Source organism: Chelonoidis abingdonii, chromosome 1, assembly GCF_003597395.2.
Source record: "Chelonoidis abingdonii isolate Lonesome George chromosome 1, CheloAbing_2.0, whole genome shotgun sequence".
Taxonomy (NCBI): domain Eukaryota; kingdom Metazoa; phylum Chordata; order Testudines; family Testudinidae; genus Chelonoidis; species Chelonoidis abingdonii.
This window is the reverse complement of record NC_133769.1, coordinates 343,334,680-343,354,296: the sequence shown is the minus strand read 5'-3', so window position 1 is coordinate 343,354,296 and position 19,617 is coordinate 343,334,680. Positions and strand designations below refer to the sequence as shown.

The following is a 19,617-nucleotide window of genomic DNA, read 5'->3' as shown; positions in this document are numbered from 1 at the left end:
ATTTCCTTACACCCCCATGAATTTCCCAAGCACCCCTGCAATGGACAACTAGTTACATGCAGTGTTGGCAGTTCAGTCATTGGTTGGAAATTTGAATTGGAATTGAAACATTAATACACCCTCTTAAAGCATATACAGTGTATGATAAAATACTTGTACCTGAAAAAGTATAATAGGTTTGAAAAGTACAAAGACTAGCTTCTTCACATAGTTTGTTTTTTTTCTGACAATGTTGGCACATTCGTTTCGGCAATGTTGGTCAACCTTATAATTTCAAATTATGATTTGTAAATCAGGTCTAAATGAGCTCTCTCCTGACAGCTAGTGATGAGCCAGGTGAGGGGGGAAAGCTTCAGGACCAGACTGTGTTTACATGAACTCACCTACTCTGCCTAGGTATCCAGCATACAGAACAGTGTTGCCCAAGTTATCAATTTTGGCTGGTGTTGGGTTACAAATCACTTTAGTATTGAAAGTGGGGGTCGTGAAATGTTATCTTTATTGTATGAGTTAAAGGGCAGCAGAACTATACTTAGCATGTCCTGATTGAGAGGGTCACCCTCAATGCTTAATTTTTTCCACGTTGAGCCCTGGCACCTTTAGGCTTGGTAGTTCATAGCACCCCAGGACCTCTGGGCTTGCCACATCACTTATGAAATTAAAACACTTGCTTGAGCCTGGCACTTCTTTCATTATAAATTAAGCACTGGTCACCTTCAAATTAACTGCACTTGCTAAGCAAGGGGTTTGGTTGGCAGATCCTGATAGGGACAACACAGGGGTTTTGCTTGGTGGTGTAGGCTGTGCCTAAGAGTCACAGGCACAATTTGACTGCCCCTCTCCCCTATTTAAAAATAGAGCTTATTAGGCTCCATAGAGAGTCTTTTGTTAAGTGACCACTAGACCTGAAATCACTAATAGTCAGGTCTAAGTGCTTAGACCTGTTGCAGGGCAGCATTTCTGTGGAAAAGACAGCCTAGCCTGTCTAACACTGACAAACCTTGGTTGTCAGTAGGTGGAATCAAATTAGTGACCTCTGGAGCATAGTGCATGAGCCTCTGCCACATGAGCTAAGAGCCAACTGAGTATTAGCTAAGACTGTAGAGCAGAATCATTTTATTTCTGTTTCTTTAAATGGTTTCATGCCAGTAGATGGGACAGGACACCACACTCAGGAGGTGTGTGGGTTACATACTTCCCCCAGCTGAGGAAGCGCGTCCCAAGCTTCAGAGACTTCCCAGTTGAAATCCCAGACGAGCCCCCACTTGTAACGCTGACAGACCCTGGCCATCAGTGGGCAAGATTGAATCTGGGTCTTTTGGAACTTAATGCATGAGCTAAAAGCCAACTGGCTGTTATCTAAGGCTGTAGAGCAGACTCATTTTGTCTGTCTCTTTAAGTGGTTTCACTGCCACTGGATGGGACGCAATAACACATCCAGGATGTGTGGGAGTTACACTTGGGCTTGTGGTGAGTTTCCCCACAGAGAGCTGAAATCACTGACAGCTGGGTGGAACCTCAAGAGACTGACTCGCAGAGGTCACAGTGGCAGTGGCAGCAGAAGGTGACGGCACAGGGCCATCAACAATGGTGTCGTGAATGGTGGCACGACAAATAATAGCAGCCTGAGTGAGCGGCAAGCAACTGAAGGAACAAGCAAGGTGCCTTCTCCCCCGCTACCTCCCAGGGTAGGAGGTGAATTCCTGCAAAAGCATGTCTGAACTACGGGTCTTCCCTGGTCAAGGACAACAACTATGAGTGGGGTGCAGTAGAGGGAGAAGGAAGGGGCATGTTAAAGGAACATTTGGTTGTTGAACTATGTTTTAGTGACTTTTGCTCCAGAATGCTAGATTTGTGACTGAGAAACTTATATAAATATACATTTCCTAGTAGGCCAAGATTTTTAAAACATATTATTTGCCAAAGTCATTATCTCACATTGTTGCTATCTCAAAAGGTCATTATCTTCAAGTTTCTGTACTAAAAATTTTTATTATAATATAATTTTTATATGAGAACATAAGAATGGCCATAATAGGTCAGCCCAATGGTCCATCCAGCCCAGTATCCTGTCTTCTGACAGTGCCCAATGCCAGGTGCTTTCAAAGGGAATTAACAGAACAGAGCAATTATTGAGTGATCCATCCCCTGTCGTCCACTCCCAGCTTCTGGCAAGCAGTAGGTCTCAGAGCATGGTGTTGCATTCCTGCCCATCCTGGCTAATAGCCATTGATGGACCTATCCTCTATGAACTTATCTAGTTCTTTTTTGAACCCTATTATAGTTTTGGCCTTCACAACGTCCCCTGGAAAAAAGTTCCACAGCTTGTCTGAGTGTCATGTGAAGAAGTACTTCCTTTTGTTTATTTTAAACCTGCTGCCTGTTAATTTCATTGGGTGACCTGTAGTTCTTGTGTTATGTGAAGAAGCTTATTCACTTTTTCCACACCAGCCAAGATTTTATAGACCTGTATCATATCCCCTCTTAGTCCTCTCTTTTGCAAGTTGTAAAGTCCCAGTCTTTTTAATCTCTCCTCCTATGGAAGCTGGTCCATACCCGTAATCATTTTACTTGCTCTTCTCTGTAACTTTTCCAACTCCAATATACTTTTTTGAGATGGGGCTCCAAAACAGCACACAATATTCAAGATGTGAGGATACCATGGATTTATATAGTAAAAGTGGAGGGGCTTGGTTTGCCAGACTGATCACCAAAGCCAATACTGACAAACTATGTGAAAATGCTGGAAAACACCAATCCGCTGGAGTCGGGACTGCATCAACATGCAGAAAGCTTTATGAGCCAGTCATTGTCAAAGCCAATTTTAGAAGTACTTAATGAGGTGGTTAAAAATGCTAGAGACACAACACAATTTATTCATACAAACATGGCTATCACATCATACTGTCTCTTTAAACAAGAGATACCACACACTACAAACTGGAGTCCAATGTTAAGGGCATTGTCATTTGTTAATCCTAAAGTTGGACACTGGTTCCGACCAACACCAGCAAATGCTCACTATCTTTCTGCAAGAAACTCAGCTGGCTAATTAGAAACATGCAGTGCAACAGTGAAAGACTCAGCAGTTGAAAAAGTGAAGAACTCTCTCTCACCACATTCAGAAAATTAGCTTACATGGCTAATAAATGAACCAATGCAAATGGGTGTCAAGTATGAAGTCACTGCGTACATTATCTTGATGTCAATGGTAAGACAGTGGATGAATTTCTTGATGTTCAGATTATAGAAGGCACATAGGCTGCATCTCTGAAAACCCACATCTTAGAAGAGTTAAATGCTTGTAAATTGAATCTCAAAGAGATGGCTGCTTGTGCATTTTTTTGGAGCTGCAAACTTCTCTGGAAAACATAGTGGAGTATGAGCTCTATTCAAAGAAAAGTGTAACTCTAATCTCTCCAATACACACTGGAGAGGCCATCTACTCCAGCTAGCACCAGTACAAGCTGCAGAATCTTCAAAACGCATTTGAAAAGCTATAAATTTAATGTCTTCATTATGCTGTTTTTTCAGCAAAAGTTCAAAAGAACTGAACGTCTTGGAAAATATAGATGATTCACTGGGACTGAAGTTCAAATTAGTCCAACCTGGGTAAACCCGCTGGCTTTTTCATGAGCGATCTTTGGTTGTTGAGTTAAAATTACTATAACCATTATTATTGGCTTTGGAAAGTATCTACTGAGATGGGATGGATCTAATTAGTAAGGCTGGTGGACTACTTTTGCTACTAAGTTCAGAGAAGACAATTGCCGTTCTCTATTGTAAGTCTACTGTTGAAACCACTAGGGTCATTAAATAATGCCATCCAGGCATCTGCTACAACATCTCTGTCCAGCAATGGAAGCTACACTTGGATCAATCAGAGAGAGATCCATTGAAAACATACTGGAAGAAGCAAAGATTTAGTTCAGATCAGAAGTTGACTAATTAGATCACTTAAATTGACTCCTTAAATGAAGAGGACAAGAAGTGTTTGTTAAACCAGATGAAAAGGTAAAGTACACAGACTTGATTCTTATATCTGTACAACAGCAACTTCTGGATTCTGTCAACCTTTACGTAGCTTTTACAGATGCCTGTCTTATAAACACCAACAGTTGAGTTGAGATGGCACTACCTGCAATGGGGCTGCCATGTGATCAGGACAGAATAGAGAATTTGAACACAGAGTGGAATATTATACATAAACAAATGAAAAGATTTGACTTCAACTTCTTCTTTATAATCACTAGTGGTTTGACCCAATTTTTGTGCTTTGTTCCCTGGGATGAAAGAAGTAGGAATTCATTTGTTGCTACAGTTAAACATTCTTTTTCCTCATTGAATAGAATTTTATGTTCTGAAGGAAGTTGCCTTCTGCATGATTATGAGCATATCATGAAGGACTGGAAGTACCAGATATATGAGAAGCCACCAAAAATGAATGCACTGCATTCAAGCAGTTCATTAACAGGGTCGTGCAAAAATATAACAAGAAATCATGAAGGATGTAGATATAGTGCTTCACAATAGACTTGTGTAGCCAACATTAATTTGTATGATGATTTAAAAGCATGAGTTAAATCTAATAAAATGATTGTGAAACATTTTTCGTTTTTTACTATGGTGCCATACAGCCCACCTTCAATCTAACTGTCTCACCCTTTATCAGTCCTTACCCCTCGGCCCCGTATTTTTTAACACCCCCTACCCCATTTCAATTCCTGGGGAAAACACTGATTATTAAAAATCAACATTAGTGGTCCAGCAAGCTCCACAGCCAGCTCTTTTTAACACTCTTAAAAGAAAGTTATCTGGACCTGCTAATTTAAAAATGTTTAATTTTAGTAACTTCTGTTTAACATCCTCCAGAGATACTAGTGGAATGGAAAGAGTTCATCGTCACCATACGTACAATCTCTTTCCTCCCGGTTACAGAACAGATTCTTTTCTTGAACGCTTCTATTTTTTCACCATTATTATTGTTCCGAATATAATTTTAAAAAACACCTTATTGTCCTTAATTCTGCTGGCCATAGATTTCTTTCTTTCTTTTTGATTCCCTTATCAATTTTCTACAATTCCTAACTTCTGATTTAAGTTCATTACTATCAACTTCCATTTGTTATATAGTTTGTAGCTGCCTTCACTTCCCCTCTAAACCAGGTTTTTATTTTATTTAACTAGCACAGCCTTCTTCCTCAGTTATGGGATTATGGGTTTTGGTCATCTATTAAGATGTTCTTAAATGATTCTCAATTTTCACTCACATTTTATCTGATTAAATTCTTCCTTCCAGCTGATTTGGCTGATAATTGTTTTCAGTTTTGTGAAATTGGCCCTGTTAAAGCACTTATTAGTGGTCTGGACTTTATTCTGTTTGCGTATTATAAAAGTGATCAAGTCATGATCACTTGTACCTAAGCTACCATTAATTTTGAATTCTGTGATCAGTTCCTCTTTATTGTCCTAATAAAGAATTCCCCGATGTTGGCTGTAACACTTTCTGAGTAAGGAAATTGCCATCTATAATACTTTAGAAATTGCAAGGATGTTTTAATACTGGCAGCATGAGACTTCCAGCATGTCACTTAAATTGAAATCCCACATGATAATGCAGCTTTTTTTTCCCCTACACATTATAAATAGGTATATAAGGAGGTGGTCATCCTGTCCCCTATTGTGTTTTGGTGGTCTGTAACAGACACCGACTAATACCTCATTTTGTGTTTTATCTGTTAGGACATTGATCCATTAACAAGCAAGATCACTTTCTTCTGAGTTATCAGTGAAATAGGTAATGCTATTTTTGACAGCATGCCACTCCCCCTCCCCTTTTGTCCACACTATTCTCCTTAATAGGTTATAACCATGAATTAACATTCCCCTAGTGTGAATCATACCAGAAGGTTTCAGTAACTAGATTGAATTTATGCTTGTAAGTGAGCAATTCCAGTTCCCCCTCTTTGCTACTCAGGTTCCCACTCTTGCTGTATAAGCAATTCTAGAATTTCTTCTCTTCAGGTCTTTTGGTTCCTTGATTAATTTTGTTCCCAACATATTGATTTTGAGTTGACTGAGTGCCAGTAGTGTGCTGTTACTGTGCGCAAATCATCCATTGAAGGCCCACCAGACCAGCTGTGCCCATGAGACAGTTCTGTCCAGACCCCAAATACACAAACAAAATGGTGTTCTATGTACAGTGTGACTGCGCATGCACCATACATGTTAGGTCACAGTGCATGGAGGATTCTGTTTTCCATGCAAGCGTACAGTTACATGCCTGACTAAACATATCATGGCACACAACTGCTGAGTCCTCATAGTGGCCAGTTTTCACTGCTTCCCACCTCCCATAAAAAGCTAGATCATTTCTCCTTTAAGAAGATTTGTAATTATGGATGTTCAAATAATAGGTTTATGATAAGTGTAATCAAATATTATGCTACATGGCATAAACTGATCCTCTGCAAGGATTGTGAAATATGTACCCCTTCTACTGCTCATCATACACACCCTTTGCAGCATTGCATAATCAAGTGCGATTTCAGAGGACATTTCATTTTTTTCCATAGAACAGCAGTTTTTGGCCACAGCCAGGATTCCAAAATAATGATGTAATCTGGTACAGCAAATCCTCTGTTCCTGCTTAAGTTTTTCTAAAGCAAGTAGTAAATGTACCAGTAAGTAATGCCCCTTAGAATAAAAGTATTGTTGATAAACTTTTCCTAGTCATCTTAATTTCAACTTCTTATTTGCTATGTATCTTTGAAATGCCTTGGGCTCTGATCCTGAAAACACTTAAACTATGTGAATAACCCCATTTACTACTACGGTACAACTCACATGTTCAAAAAAGCTACTAATTTGCATAAGTATTTGCATGATCAGGCTCTTCTGTTGTCACTTGGCAGACACCCAGATTCAAATCTAACCTTGGAACTTTGCTTTCTTGTGGAACTAAGATGAAGATACTGATTTAATTATGTGAATAAGCTATAGAATTATAGAAGTACAGGACTGGAAGGGATCTTGAGAGGTCATCTAACTCAGCCCCTGCTATCAAGGCAGAACTATGTAATAACTAGACTATTCCTTACAGGTGTTTGTCTAACCTATTCTTAAAAACCCCCAGTGACTGGCATTCCACAATCTCTCCAGGCAATTTGTTCCAGTGCTTAACTACTGTGATAGTTAGGAAGTTTTTTCCTAATGTCCAACCTAAACCTCCCTTGCTGCAATGTAAGCCCATTGCTTCCTATTCTATCCTCAGAAGTACAACCTTTTATATACTTGAGAACTGTTATCAGGTTCCCTCTCAGTCTTCTCTTCTTCAGACTAAACAAACCCTGTTTTTTCAATCTTATCTCATAGGTCATGTTTTCTAGACCTTTAATAATTTTTGTTGCTTTCCTATGGACTTTCTCTAATTTGTCCACATCTTTCCTTTTCATCCATGGGAAGACTCAGAGAGGTTCATGTTTTACAGGAAGAAGCTCTCTTCCCCATAAATGCAGAATGGTCTAAGTATTAGGCCTTGGCCTGACAGCCAGAATTCTTTGTCCTATTGTTCCAACTGTCACTTATTTGCTGTTCATTATTAGGCATATTTTAAACTTTTTTTAAAAAATGTCTCTTTTCCAGAAGATCACTAGGAGTACTGTGAACATTAGACAATGTATCACTGTAAACCTTTCCTCTGTCATCAGAATACATGCATGAATTGTTTCCAGTGGTGATGGCTTGCACTGCACCATTCACACTCCCTTAGCAGGTCACCTGTGCCCCGGTAGCATCCATTCACAAGACAGCTAGCAGGGGTTAGGGTGCAGCCTGTGGACATTGATGTGGAATTAGTCTGTCTCTCCTCTGTGGTAGTAGACAACTGCAATGCCTACATCTGCTTGCTACATCATTGTACCGTGACACGCTTTTGTCCACCATAGAAACTGTTGAGCTCCTCACTATCAAACCAATAGCTGGGAGCACGGGTCATCAGTGAGTGTCAGGGTATGTACCGCGCACAGGTATGCCTGTTCAGTACACCTCTGGGGCCCCATCCTTCTCTGAGATCCCAATGATTGCAAATCTATTATACTCTCACGAGTGCCACAGAGCACAGATCTAGGTAATAGTAAAACATATACCTCAATTAATCTCAGCTGTCAGAATGGAGCATATGATTAGAGGCAGCCTCTCAAAACTGTTCATACAAGAAAGTTATCAACTTCCGTGATTTTTTTCACCAGTGAAATAATTTGCAGGGACTAGAGCCAGTTTCCTGATACTGCAAGAAGCTCTAGGCCTGTCAAGAATTTGTGCACTCTGGATGGCTGCGCCATTTGCCTCCCTCCTATGGCAAAATAACCAGTCAAAGCTGTTGCAGGAAGAGGTCTCTCTTCTCCCCATAGCAAATCAAAGCCATTCTCACATAAGGGCTCTAAAGAGCCCACAGGGTGGCTCCTCTCCCCTCCTCTCCTGTGAGCAAATGAGGACAGGATGGCACTTCTGCTCCTCATCCTTCCCTGCAACACCTGGCTGGGAAGGGGTGAATTGTTCCTGGAGCTACCCACTCCCCAGCTCGAAGGGAAAGGGGGCTATTGTAATACTGGGCCTAACTGTGAGTTCAGCTGAGAAAAGTGAAAGTTTATAAGATATCACAATAACTGATAACAACACATGTTGATGGGAACGATATGAAAGGGAGACAGAAAAGCTGAAACAGTCCATACAAAAACACTTTACTGGTATAACTCAAGGGCTATATTAAGATCATGTCTGGTAAACGAGGAGTTGAGGATCGAAAATCAATAAACCAAAACTGGTGTGTTCGGTTTAATTGCTTGATAAAGTAATGAGAGGCCAGGCTATTCCACCCATCATTCCCTTTTGGGGTTCTTAAAAAAAAAAAAAAGACTTGAGGGGAGAAAATTTGGCTACTTGTGCACTGCTGCCACTTCCACCATTTCCTGGGATTCCTGAAATTCTTCACCTAATCCTGAGACATGTCCTGACCCAATGGGGCCAGAGAGAGGGAGACACATAAGTGAAGGTCCCGCTGCCAAAGTGCCGCCAAAGACCCGGAGTGAGTGAAGGGCCCACTGCCAAAAGACCAGGACCGCCGCTGGGTGAGTAAAAATTAAAAAGGCGCCTCTAGCCAGGGAAGGGATTCTCGGCCAGGGCTCGCGGGGCTCCTGCGGGGCCCAGGGCCTGGGGCAAATTGCCCCACTTGCCCCCTGCTCTGGGCAGCCCTGACTACTGGTGAAGTATAAGTGCTTTATTGAACTATACCTGGATCTGTTGCTCTTCTTAAATTTAGATATTTGTTTTTAAAATTTGCCATCATACATCAGTGTTAAGTAAGGGGCTGGTAACGAGCACAGTGGTATTTATTTCTTGATCCCGTAAAGGAAGTAAGTCATTGTTCTTCTTTCTTTTTCTGCTCTAATTAGTCTCTTTTGTGCATTGGTCACCGACTCCTCTATCCCATATATATGGTTCTGTATAATCTTCACTCTAAAATGCTGAGAGCTCTATAATAGTGAAGGCAAATTTGTATGGTTTAAGTTCACTTCTTTACCTAGGTCAGACGATCTGACAAATGTCCATTACTGAAAAGCAGAAAAAAAAATTAAACTTTTTTTGTACAAGTGTCCACATTTTTAAAACCAGCTTCTATTGTGAGTTGAATCACTTTAATAGTGTTCATTGGGATTATGGACCAGCCCAAACGGTGCAGCTCTGTGGGCCTTAATTCACTTAGTGCAGTTTGCCAAAAGGGGACCCCATAGCCAAAAAGGAGTGGGTTCCAAAAAGTGACCAAAAAAGGCAATTTTTTCATCAACAGCAAGCAGAAATGCCTAAGTGAGGTGTTTTCTCAGGTGCACATACAAAGCTAGTCCTGGGATAGCTTATTTCCAGTTTGGCAGCCTGCCGTGATAGGAGGGTGATAAGGAACCAACTGCCAACATGTGTTTCTACAAATATATTAGGCTGGCTTAAACAGCCTACTGCAAAATGCTCTCCCCGAGATCCTCAGATGATTTTGGAAAAATCTTGGAGGAGTTTTATTATGTGAACTTTTAAAACTGTAAAACCGTGATAGATGAACCCCTGCTCCTATGTGTTTCATTGTGTGTAATGGGAATTTTTGCTTGCAAATCCTTAGACCAGTAATTTCAAATTAAATTACAGGCACTGGGCCAAATTCAAAGGTGAGTCTAAGAGAATTGGGAGGAAATCTAAAATGATATAAATTACACTGTATTTTACTTCTACTAGCCTATATTACACTTGTTGAGGCTTATATGATCAGACTTATATGATCAGACACATTATACTCACACCTACTTACTGATTTGAAATTTACATTCCTTCTACACACCACATCTAGATTTGGCCCATAGATTCAATGCATACCAATCTCCCTCAGGTCAGTAATACTAATGCTTATATACTAATATTCTCTAACTAGAGAGAAAGAGAGATACCAAATTCACAGGTGACATGGGAGGAAATGTACATTTTAGATTTCAATATATATACAGGTATGGCAGGACTCACCAGCAGGTGCTTTTACAAATAATTTTACAAGTTCTTTTCCTTAGTGTGAGAGTATTTTACAACTCTGAAATAAAGGATGTGGTGGTGTTTATTTTGTGCTACAATCCACAGGGGCAATTTTCTGATTTCCTTGGGGGTGCTTGACCCCCACTATGCCCCAGGTCCTGCCCCCAGTCCACTAGACCCCATCCTGTTCTGCCTCTTTCCACCCTGCCACTTCCCACCCCCACTCTGCCCCAGCCTGCCTCTCCTTGCCCCGTTCTTCCCGTCCCTGAGCATGCCATTCCTTTACCCTGCCTTGTCCTGTTCCTGTTCCTCCCTCTCCCCACCCTCGCACCTCCTGCCTGACTTTGAACAGCTGATCAGCAGTGGGTGGGAGGTACTGGGGGTGAAGGGGAAGAGCTGATCAGCATGGCCCACTGGTGGATGCTGAGCACTGGCTATTTTTTTCTGTGGGTGCCCCAGGCCCAGAGCACCCATGGACTCAGCGCCTATGCTACAATCTCTTTGGGGGGAGCTGTTGAAAGCAGCAGGAGAGTTTGCTGTCTGTCTTAATTTCCAACTAAAGTCAACTCTTGGGGAAGAATTGCTTCCTGGGAACTGTAAATGTATATATAATTGTATATAGGTGTATAGAATGCAAATAGAACAAGTTACACTAAGAAAATACCCAGTGTCCATGTCACTGATTCCTTATCCAATCAGAAACCAACCTATAAAGCCCCAATATCTGCTGCTGCTCAGCAGAAGGGCAATGTTACATGACCTTTCCCCATGCTTAAATTATTTATTATCCTAACAAACTAATTTAGCAAATTCGTTAGGAAACAATATTCAAGTACTATTGTCTCTGAATTTACTGCAGTGGTGTTTCCTTATCATTTTTTAGTTTTTAAACTCACAACATCTGGAGGAATTTGATGTGGAAAGAACATATACAATGTAGTGTGATGATATAACCTGAGTATAGAAGAGCTCTTCTAAGGTAACATTTACTAAGAGTTCTGAAACTCAGGCCCCTTCTGTTTTTGCAGAAAGTGTTGATTACGGGCCGGTGTTTGTGCAAGAGCCAGATGATGTGATTTTCCCTACTGATTCTGAAGAGAAGAAAGTGTCTCTGAATTGTCAAGCACGAGGAAACCCTGCTCCTATTTACAGGTACAGTGAGTTCATTGGGAATTTTTTGCAGCTTTCAGAATGTTTGGCCAGCATGCTCTCCTTCTAAACAGCAGCATGTGGATGGGGAACAAAGAAATGGAAAGGCTCAGCAGCTTGTTCCTTGCTCTGAGACCAGTGGGGACTCTAAGGAGGCAAGTGGAAAAGGGAACTGGCGGGAATTATAGCTCCATGCCCCCAAAATGTGTCCATCCATGTGGAGGGGTCTCTAGATAATTATCTGACCCACATCATTTTAGTATTTGAACAGTTCAAAATCAATAATGGATTTTATTCCCATACCAGTGTGAGATTAGGAAGGACTATCTCATTTTACAGATGAGGAACTGAGGCACGAGGTAAATTAAGTTACATGGCCAAGGTTACACAGGAAGTCTCTGGCCGAGCAAGGAACTGAACCCCAATTTTCTGAGTCATAATCCAGTGCTCTATCCTCTACATCTTCATTTATACATTGAGCAAATGGGTAGGCTCTTGCCTGTAGATTTTCATGTGGACCTCCCCGAGCCATAGAAACACAGAAGGATGAGGTTTGCTGCTTATTGCTCACCCCACTAGCATCTGCCCTTTGCAAGGATCAGCTACTCAACTCCACTGGTCATAGGTAACACGAGCACTTCCCACAGTGCCCACTGTCTCTCTACAGGTTAGCGATGGGCACACTCCAGAACTCTGAGCATCTCCCTGAAATGTCCAACTCCTTTTCAGTATTCACAGATCTAGACTCTCAGAGAAACTGTACATCCAGTGTACCAGTTCCACCTCAGATCACACTCCACTTAACACACAGTACCTAGATATATTTATAGGGAAATAAAGTATACGTTTATTTAACAAAGAATAGAGATTCCAAGTAGAAGTATTGGAAAAAAATGGTTACATATAAGCATTGAAAAGATTCCAAAAGGCTTGATTATGATATGCTGTTGTTTGAAAATGGGAGTTTGAAATTTTTAAAAGCACCTTTTAAGATTTTTAAAAGTAAAGTTTAAAAACATCCAACCATTTTTCCCCTTCCCACTCCCTCTCACCCCACAGGCCACTCATTCCTTAACTAGGTGTTGTGTGTTCCTCATGCAAAAATGAGCATAGTTTTTTCATTCTTAACTACCAACATCTGAGTGGCATAAAACTGATAAGTAAAATATTACTATTTCTGTCAGCCTTTAGGCAAAAATAAGATTTTCTTTCACCAGTCAACTAGATTTCCATTTCATTTGACATCTCACCTGAAAATCTATCTTAACTCTGTAACTGTGAGGTATTTTTATGGTATTTTTTTCCAGAATAAAAAGGAAGAATTAGATTTTCTGCTGTGTAGTGGCTGAAGTTTTCCCTCTATTATTGTAAGACAGTACCAAAAATCTACTACTGGTACAAAACAAACAAACAAACAAAAAATCAACATCACTGAAACATTCTGAGAAAAAAACAAACATCTTGATGCATTAAAGGATCCACATTTTGGTTCTTGCATCAGTAATGACTAGAGTGTTTCCTGCAACTGTCATTTTGATCAGGGCCGGACCTAGACCAAATGGCGCCCCAGGCAAGGAGCATCTTTGGTGCCTCCCCTCCATTTGTTAAACTTTTTAATATTTTATTTTTATTGCATTTTGAGCCCCTTTCATGAGTTGGATGCATGATTTACATGCATGATTTATCCCTGTCATATAAAACGATAAATTTGTATGCTAGGATCTGTGAATATATGAGCCCGGCGCCTCCCAAGTCCCGCACCCCAGATGGTTGCCTAGGTCACCTGCCCCTAAATCCATCCTTGATTTTTATGATTGTTTGAAAAGAAACAGGGTTGTGTTTAAGTCATTTATGTAGTGCAACTGTGTGTAGCAGGGGAGGGCAGAGATGTGTGCGTCAGTTCTCAAAGAGAGCATTGACTAGTGTATAATTATGAGCAAGAAAACCATTTTTGTTAATTTTTTTTAAATGGTACACTTTTTTTGTTTAATATTTTGCACCTTTCCACTCTGAGCCCCTCCCACATCCTTTCTCACTTCTCTGGGCTCTTCCCATGGCTCTTTGTTAACAGCTCCCTTTTCCTCTGTCACCCAACAAAGACTTCATTCTTTCTGCCACCCTCATGCTCACAAAGGCCTCCTAATCAATCTTCTTCAAGCTCCTTTCCCACCCCTCCTTTCAAAAACTCACCCCCCCACTTATTCTATGAACTATTCTTTGTACAATAACCATGCACCACTTGGTGTTTGCTCTCCGTTCCATTTTATACTGCTATGCCATCCTCATGTTGTAAACTCCTTGAAGCAGAAACTTAATATTTGCTTTGCTGTTGATTGCTCTGTAAACTGGTGGTGCTATAGAAATAATATGATAATACATTTGAGCACTCACTTGGAAGTTCTTCATCTATGACTGCACAAGGTTGTTCTTATGCAAATATATCTTTTAGTGTTGGCACTATGTGTCAGCAGTAGCACCATACAGCATTAGATACTCCTCCTCCTACAGCTCTACCACCTGCTTCCTGAGAGATTGCACCAGCAGGCACCTTTCACACTGGATGGACCACCGAGCCTGGCTTTCTGTGAGTGGAAAATGCAGACCACAGTCTCTGCAAGTCCACACCAGGATCTGGTTAGAGGCATCCATGGTTAGGTTGTCTGTCTGGATACAGGCACGGGTGGAGGAGACAGGAGCAGCGTTGGCAATGGCAATGTGGCTCTTCCTAACCATAGTGATTATATTGTGACTCCCTCACAAATTCCTCTGTTTGCTAGCTCCTCTTGGTTGCTTAGCCTCTGGCTTTTAAGACCTTCTCTCCCAAGACAGCCCTATTCCCTCATTAATCACACAGCGGGAGGGTGATCACAAGGCTAATTGAGGTTGATCAAAGATGGTCAAGGATGATCCAGGGAACAAAGGCTCAGACAGTCCCCAAATACACAATCCCAACTGACCCTGTTACTGAAAATAACTGAAATAATCTGAAAGAGAAAGAAAAACACAAACAGCCAAACAAACTCACTCACCCCAAGATTAGTACTTGCACCTTGTTCATTCAGCAGGGGGATCTCCTTCTCCCCAACTCAGACTTCCCTGTCCACCTACTAGCTCCTCAAAGTACTAGTCTTAGTCCCTGAATCCTAGTCTCCTCTCCTAGCCAATTTCAGTCTCCCTCCCACACCACAACCCAGATTCCTCATCCCAGTTAATTTCCCTTGTTGCCTTTCCCACAAGTTCAGCTCTTGTGCCTTCTGCATTTGAATAAAGCAGCTTCTTCCTCTATGGCTCCTGGGCCCACTGGGTGGATCATTCAAAGCACAGGAGAGATGGACTCCCTGCTTTCAGTTCCAGTACCTGCAGCAGCCCAGACCTGCAAACAGGAGTTTTGTGAGGAGCAAGAGAGGCAGACACCCCCAATAAACATTTTATAACAGGGCTGGGCAAACTACGGTTTGCAGTCTGGCTCCAGTCCCTCAGGGCTTTGGATCTGGCCTGTAGGATTGCCACCTCTGTGGTGCCGTGGGCCCCCCGCCACTCCGGGAAGTGGCTGGCACTACATCCCTGCGGCCTCTGGGGGGGAGGGGGGCGCAGAGGGCTCCATGCGCTGGGTACCTCCACCAAAGCTTCCATTGGCCATGGTTGCTTCCCCTCCCCCAGGGGCTGCAGGGACACAGTGCCGGTTGCTTCCCGAAGCAGCGCGGGGCCAAGGCTGGGGCCAGGGCTGGGGCTGGGGCCTCAGGCCAAAAAGTTTGTCCACCCCTGTTCTATAAACTTAGGCCAACAACCACCCCTGTACCAAAAAAAAAAAACCACCACGCACACACACACACACACACACACACACACACACAAATATACCCTGCAAGAGTGCAAGTAATGCAGGCAGCAGAGTGGTGCTATCCAGTTTATTGCACTGATTGTAGCATATATGATTACCTGCCTCTTGGGCAGGTGGCATATGTGTACATTTGTTTCAAGCAACTCATGGCCCTCAGAATTTGAGCTCTTGTGACCAGGGTGGCTGAACTGAAGGCGCTAAGGGAGACAGAGAGGTACATAGATGAGACTTTCTGGGACATAGTAGAGCAGTCCCACCTCCAGTCTGACAGCCCTTGTGATATTGAGAAGGATGAAAGTGTTGGCGATGGAGAGCATCAAGCTGGAACAGAGGAAAACAATCCCATAATTGGGACCTTCCTTCCAGATGATGTGGTATCTTCTTGCACTGAGGATACCTTTCCATGGGAGGGAATCCCACTTATTAGGAAGAGACAGATACCAATAATGGGGGATTTGATTATTAGAATATAAATAGTTGGATTTGAGATGATCAGGAAAGCCACATGGTGAACTTAAATCAGTCTCTATACCAGATGACTGGCAAATAGCTAATATAATTTTTTTTAAAAAGGCTCCAGAGGTCATCTGGCCAATATAGGCCAGTAAGGATAACTGCAGTACCATGAAAATTGGTTGAAACTATTATAATGAACAGAATTATCAGTTATGTAGATGAACACAATATGTTAGGAAAGAGTGAATGTGACTTTTGTAAAGGAAAATCATGCTTCACCAATCTATTCGAATTCTATGTAAACAAGGGTGATCCAGTGGATGTAATGTACCTGCACTTTGAAAAAGCCTTTGACAGGGTCCCTCACCAAAGTCTCCTGAGCGAAACAGGCAGTCATGGCATAAGAGGGAAGGTCTTCTTATGGTCAGCGACCAGTTGAAAGATAAGAAAAAATGGATAGGAATGAATAGTCTGTTTTCACAGTGGAGAGAGATAGTAACGGGGTACAATGTTTATCAGTATATTCATAAATTATTTGGAAATGTGGATAAGCATTGACGTGGCAAGTTTGCAGATGATACAAAGCTACTCAAGATAGTTAAGTCCAGAGCTGACCATGAAGAGTTACAAAAGGGATCATACAAAACTGGGTCAGTGGGCAACAAATGGCAGTTGAAATTCACTGTTGAAAAATGCAAAGGAATGCACACTGGAAAACATAATACAACTCTACATACAAAATGATGGGGTCAAAATTAGCTGTTACCACTCAGGAAATAGATCTTGGAGGCATTGTGGAGAATTCTCTAAAAACATCTGCTCAATGTGTAGTGGCACTGTAAAATAGTAAACAAAATATTAGGAATCATTAGGAAAGGGATAGATAATAAAAAAGAAAATATGATAATGCTGCAATAGAAATCCATGGTAGTCCCATACCCTGAATATCACATGCAGTTTTGGTTGTCCCATCTCAAGGAAGATATGTTAGAATTGGAAAAAGTACAGAGAAGGGCTGTCATGGTACAATTCCCCACTCTGAACCTTAGCGTCCAAAAGATGGGGTACCACCATGAATTCCTCTAAGCTAATTACCAGCTTAGAACCTGTAGTGCTGTCACCAACCAGGAATTCCAGTGCCTGGTACACTCTGGTCCCCCCAAAACCTTGCCCGGGGACCCCCAAGACCCAGACCCTCTGGATCTTAACACAAGGAAAGTAAAATAAGGAGAATTCTTTAAGCCAAAAGTAGTACACTAATCAACTAATTAAAATGGCTAAACGGACTCAGACACCAAAGGCCATCTAGGCCTAGTGTCTGTTCCTTTCCAGCAGATGGCAACTAGAGATGTCCAGAGGAAAGTGGAGACAGAACAGCGTTATATGCCGCAAACGTGAGCTCCATCCGCCTGGTCACCCGTTCTAACTTCTGGTGAAGGCAGAGACGACGGGATACCATCCTGCCATCTTGGCTACTAGCCACTGGAATCTGGACCTATCCCTACATAATCTTATATAAGTTCTTAACTTTTGAACCACTTCATAGTCTTTGGGCTATCAACAATATCTTCTGGAAAGAGTTCTTCCACACAGTTGACTCTCTGTGCTTAGCGAGAAGGAGTAAACTAACACCCTCCCTTCAGCTATAGGCAACTGGGAATACCCTCCAACCTCAAGTATACTTCAATAGCAAAGTTAAAATCCACTTTCACGAAAATACAAATTTGAAACTCTTTCCAGCCAAGACTACACAATAAACTCCTTACAGCTCAAATGCACATTGCAAATAAAGGAACAAACTAAGCCAACTTGCTGTTATCTATCGCTAGTACTCTACATTTGGAATCATAAGACCTGTATCAGGGAGATTGGAAAGAATCCTGGTTCACGTCTGGTCATCATTGAGCACCCCAATGAGACACAATAACCACAACTAAAGCACACACAGAAACTTCCTCCCTCACGATTGAAAGTTATCCTGTCTCCTGATTGGTCCCTCTGTCCAGGTGCACAGCACAGGCTTAACTGAACTGGTTCTAACCTTTACAGTCAAAAGAGATATAAGTATTTCTGTGCTAGTTAATTTCTTATCTATTTATGACAATGGCATACAAATGATTAGAGATATTGTAATCAGCTTCCATATAAATGAGAATTAGAATTAAATACTGGAAAGTTGTTCACCTTAGCAAAGAAACGACTGGGGAAAGGAAGCTATGATAGAGCACTGGTTTCACTCCTCTGTGGCCATGGAGGAGCAGCCAATGGGGCTCCAGCAGACTAATGTCTAAAAATTTCAAAACAGGGTTCACAGCTCGCTATCTCGATATACTTGCTCTTAGGGGGCACACACATGAAAAAAAGTCTGAAAAATCCACCCTATGCTTAGAGGCCTAATAACAACACATGAACGGTTGGAGAATAGGAGAAACATAAGGAAACTGTTTATTTTACCCTTACGATAGCACATAACACATAAAACCAGGTGTCTACACAAGTTAAAGTTTAAATAGCGCAGCGAAGAATTTAAATCAATCAGTTAGTACTTCTTCATACAACCACCAGTCATACTATGTGAACTACATTGCCCAAGGGATGCTTGTGAAGGCATAAAGTATAGACTGGGTTCAAAAAATACATTAAGGAGATAAGTTCATGGAAGATAGGTCCATCAACTGTCTATTAGTCTAAGAATGCTTAGAGACCCAAATGCTTCCCAGGTGTCCGTTAAAGACATCTGGACTTGCCAGAAAGCTGAGGAATAAGGACGACAGGTGAAGGTTCTAATCACGCAGTGCATTGCCCTGTTGTTCGTTCATGTCCCTCTGAGATAGCATCTGACAATGGCCTTAAAGGGGGAGACCCAAGATGCTGGCTAAGCAGCAACCGGCTCCTGATCGACTCTGGTATGGCGAAAAAAAAAAAAAAAAAAAAAAAACCATGATCTAATTTGTATTATTGGAGAAAGGCTGCAGTGTGCCTAGGTAAGGGAGTGCAATCTTTGAGTGGAATTTAGGCTGCTAGAAAGATAAAGAAGTCCGTACTCACCATAAATAATGATGAACGGGGAAATTGCGAAAGATCGAAAAGTAACTTTTTCAAGAGAGCTTAATAACGATGAAGGCTAAAATTTAGAAAGATTTCATGCAAGGGAATGCCCAATGCTGAGCAGGCACAATCCCTCATAAGCTAATGGATCAATCCCCTGTCAAATTTCAAGTGCCCTAACTCTAAATTATCGGGACACCTAGAGATCTACAACAAAAGGTTTAGGGACATAAATAGAGCATAAGAAATGGCGAGCTAACTGGATGCAGACCAGGCGGGGATCTAGCGAGGTCCTGTCTATCCAGACTATGGCCCAAAATGACCAAAAGATGTAAGAGGAAAATGAAACAAGAACAGGTAACATAACAGGCCAAGGTGATACATCCCCTGTCATCCGTTCCGAACTGATCTGAGAAGAACAGAGACGAAAGGGATACCAATCACCTGCCTCTTGGCTACTAGCCACTGATTGGAACTATCCCTACTATGATTTATATAAGTCTCTTAACTTTTGAACCAACTTAAGTCTTTGGGCGGATTCAACAAATCTTCTG

The 19,617-nt window shown here is 41.7% G+C and overlaps 1 protein-coding gene and 1 long non-coding RNA gene across 2 annotated transcripts in view; one reads left to right on the top strand and one right to left on the bottom strand.

Moving 5' to 3' along the window:
• Positions 1 to 19,617, bottom strand: part of LOC142046123 (uncharacterized) — a 771,893-nt gene that overhangs the window by 219,629 nt on the left and 532,647 nt on the right. The gene's annotated exons all lie outside the window — the stretch shown is intronic.
• Positions 1 to 19,617, top strand: part of CNTN5 (contactin 5) — a 1,078,547-nt gene that overhangs the window by 655,543 nt on the left and 403,387 nt on the right. Inside the window, exon 5 of the mRNA XM_075061721.1 lies at positions 11,598 to 11,721. Within this exon, the coding sequence (XP_074917822.1) occupies positions 11,598 to 11,721 (124 nt within the window). The remainder of the gene's footprint in view (positions 1 to 11,597; positions 11,722 to 19,617) is intronic.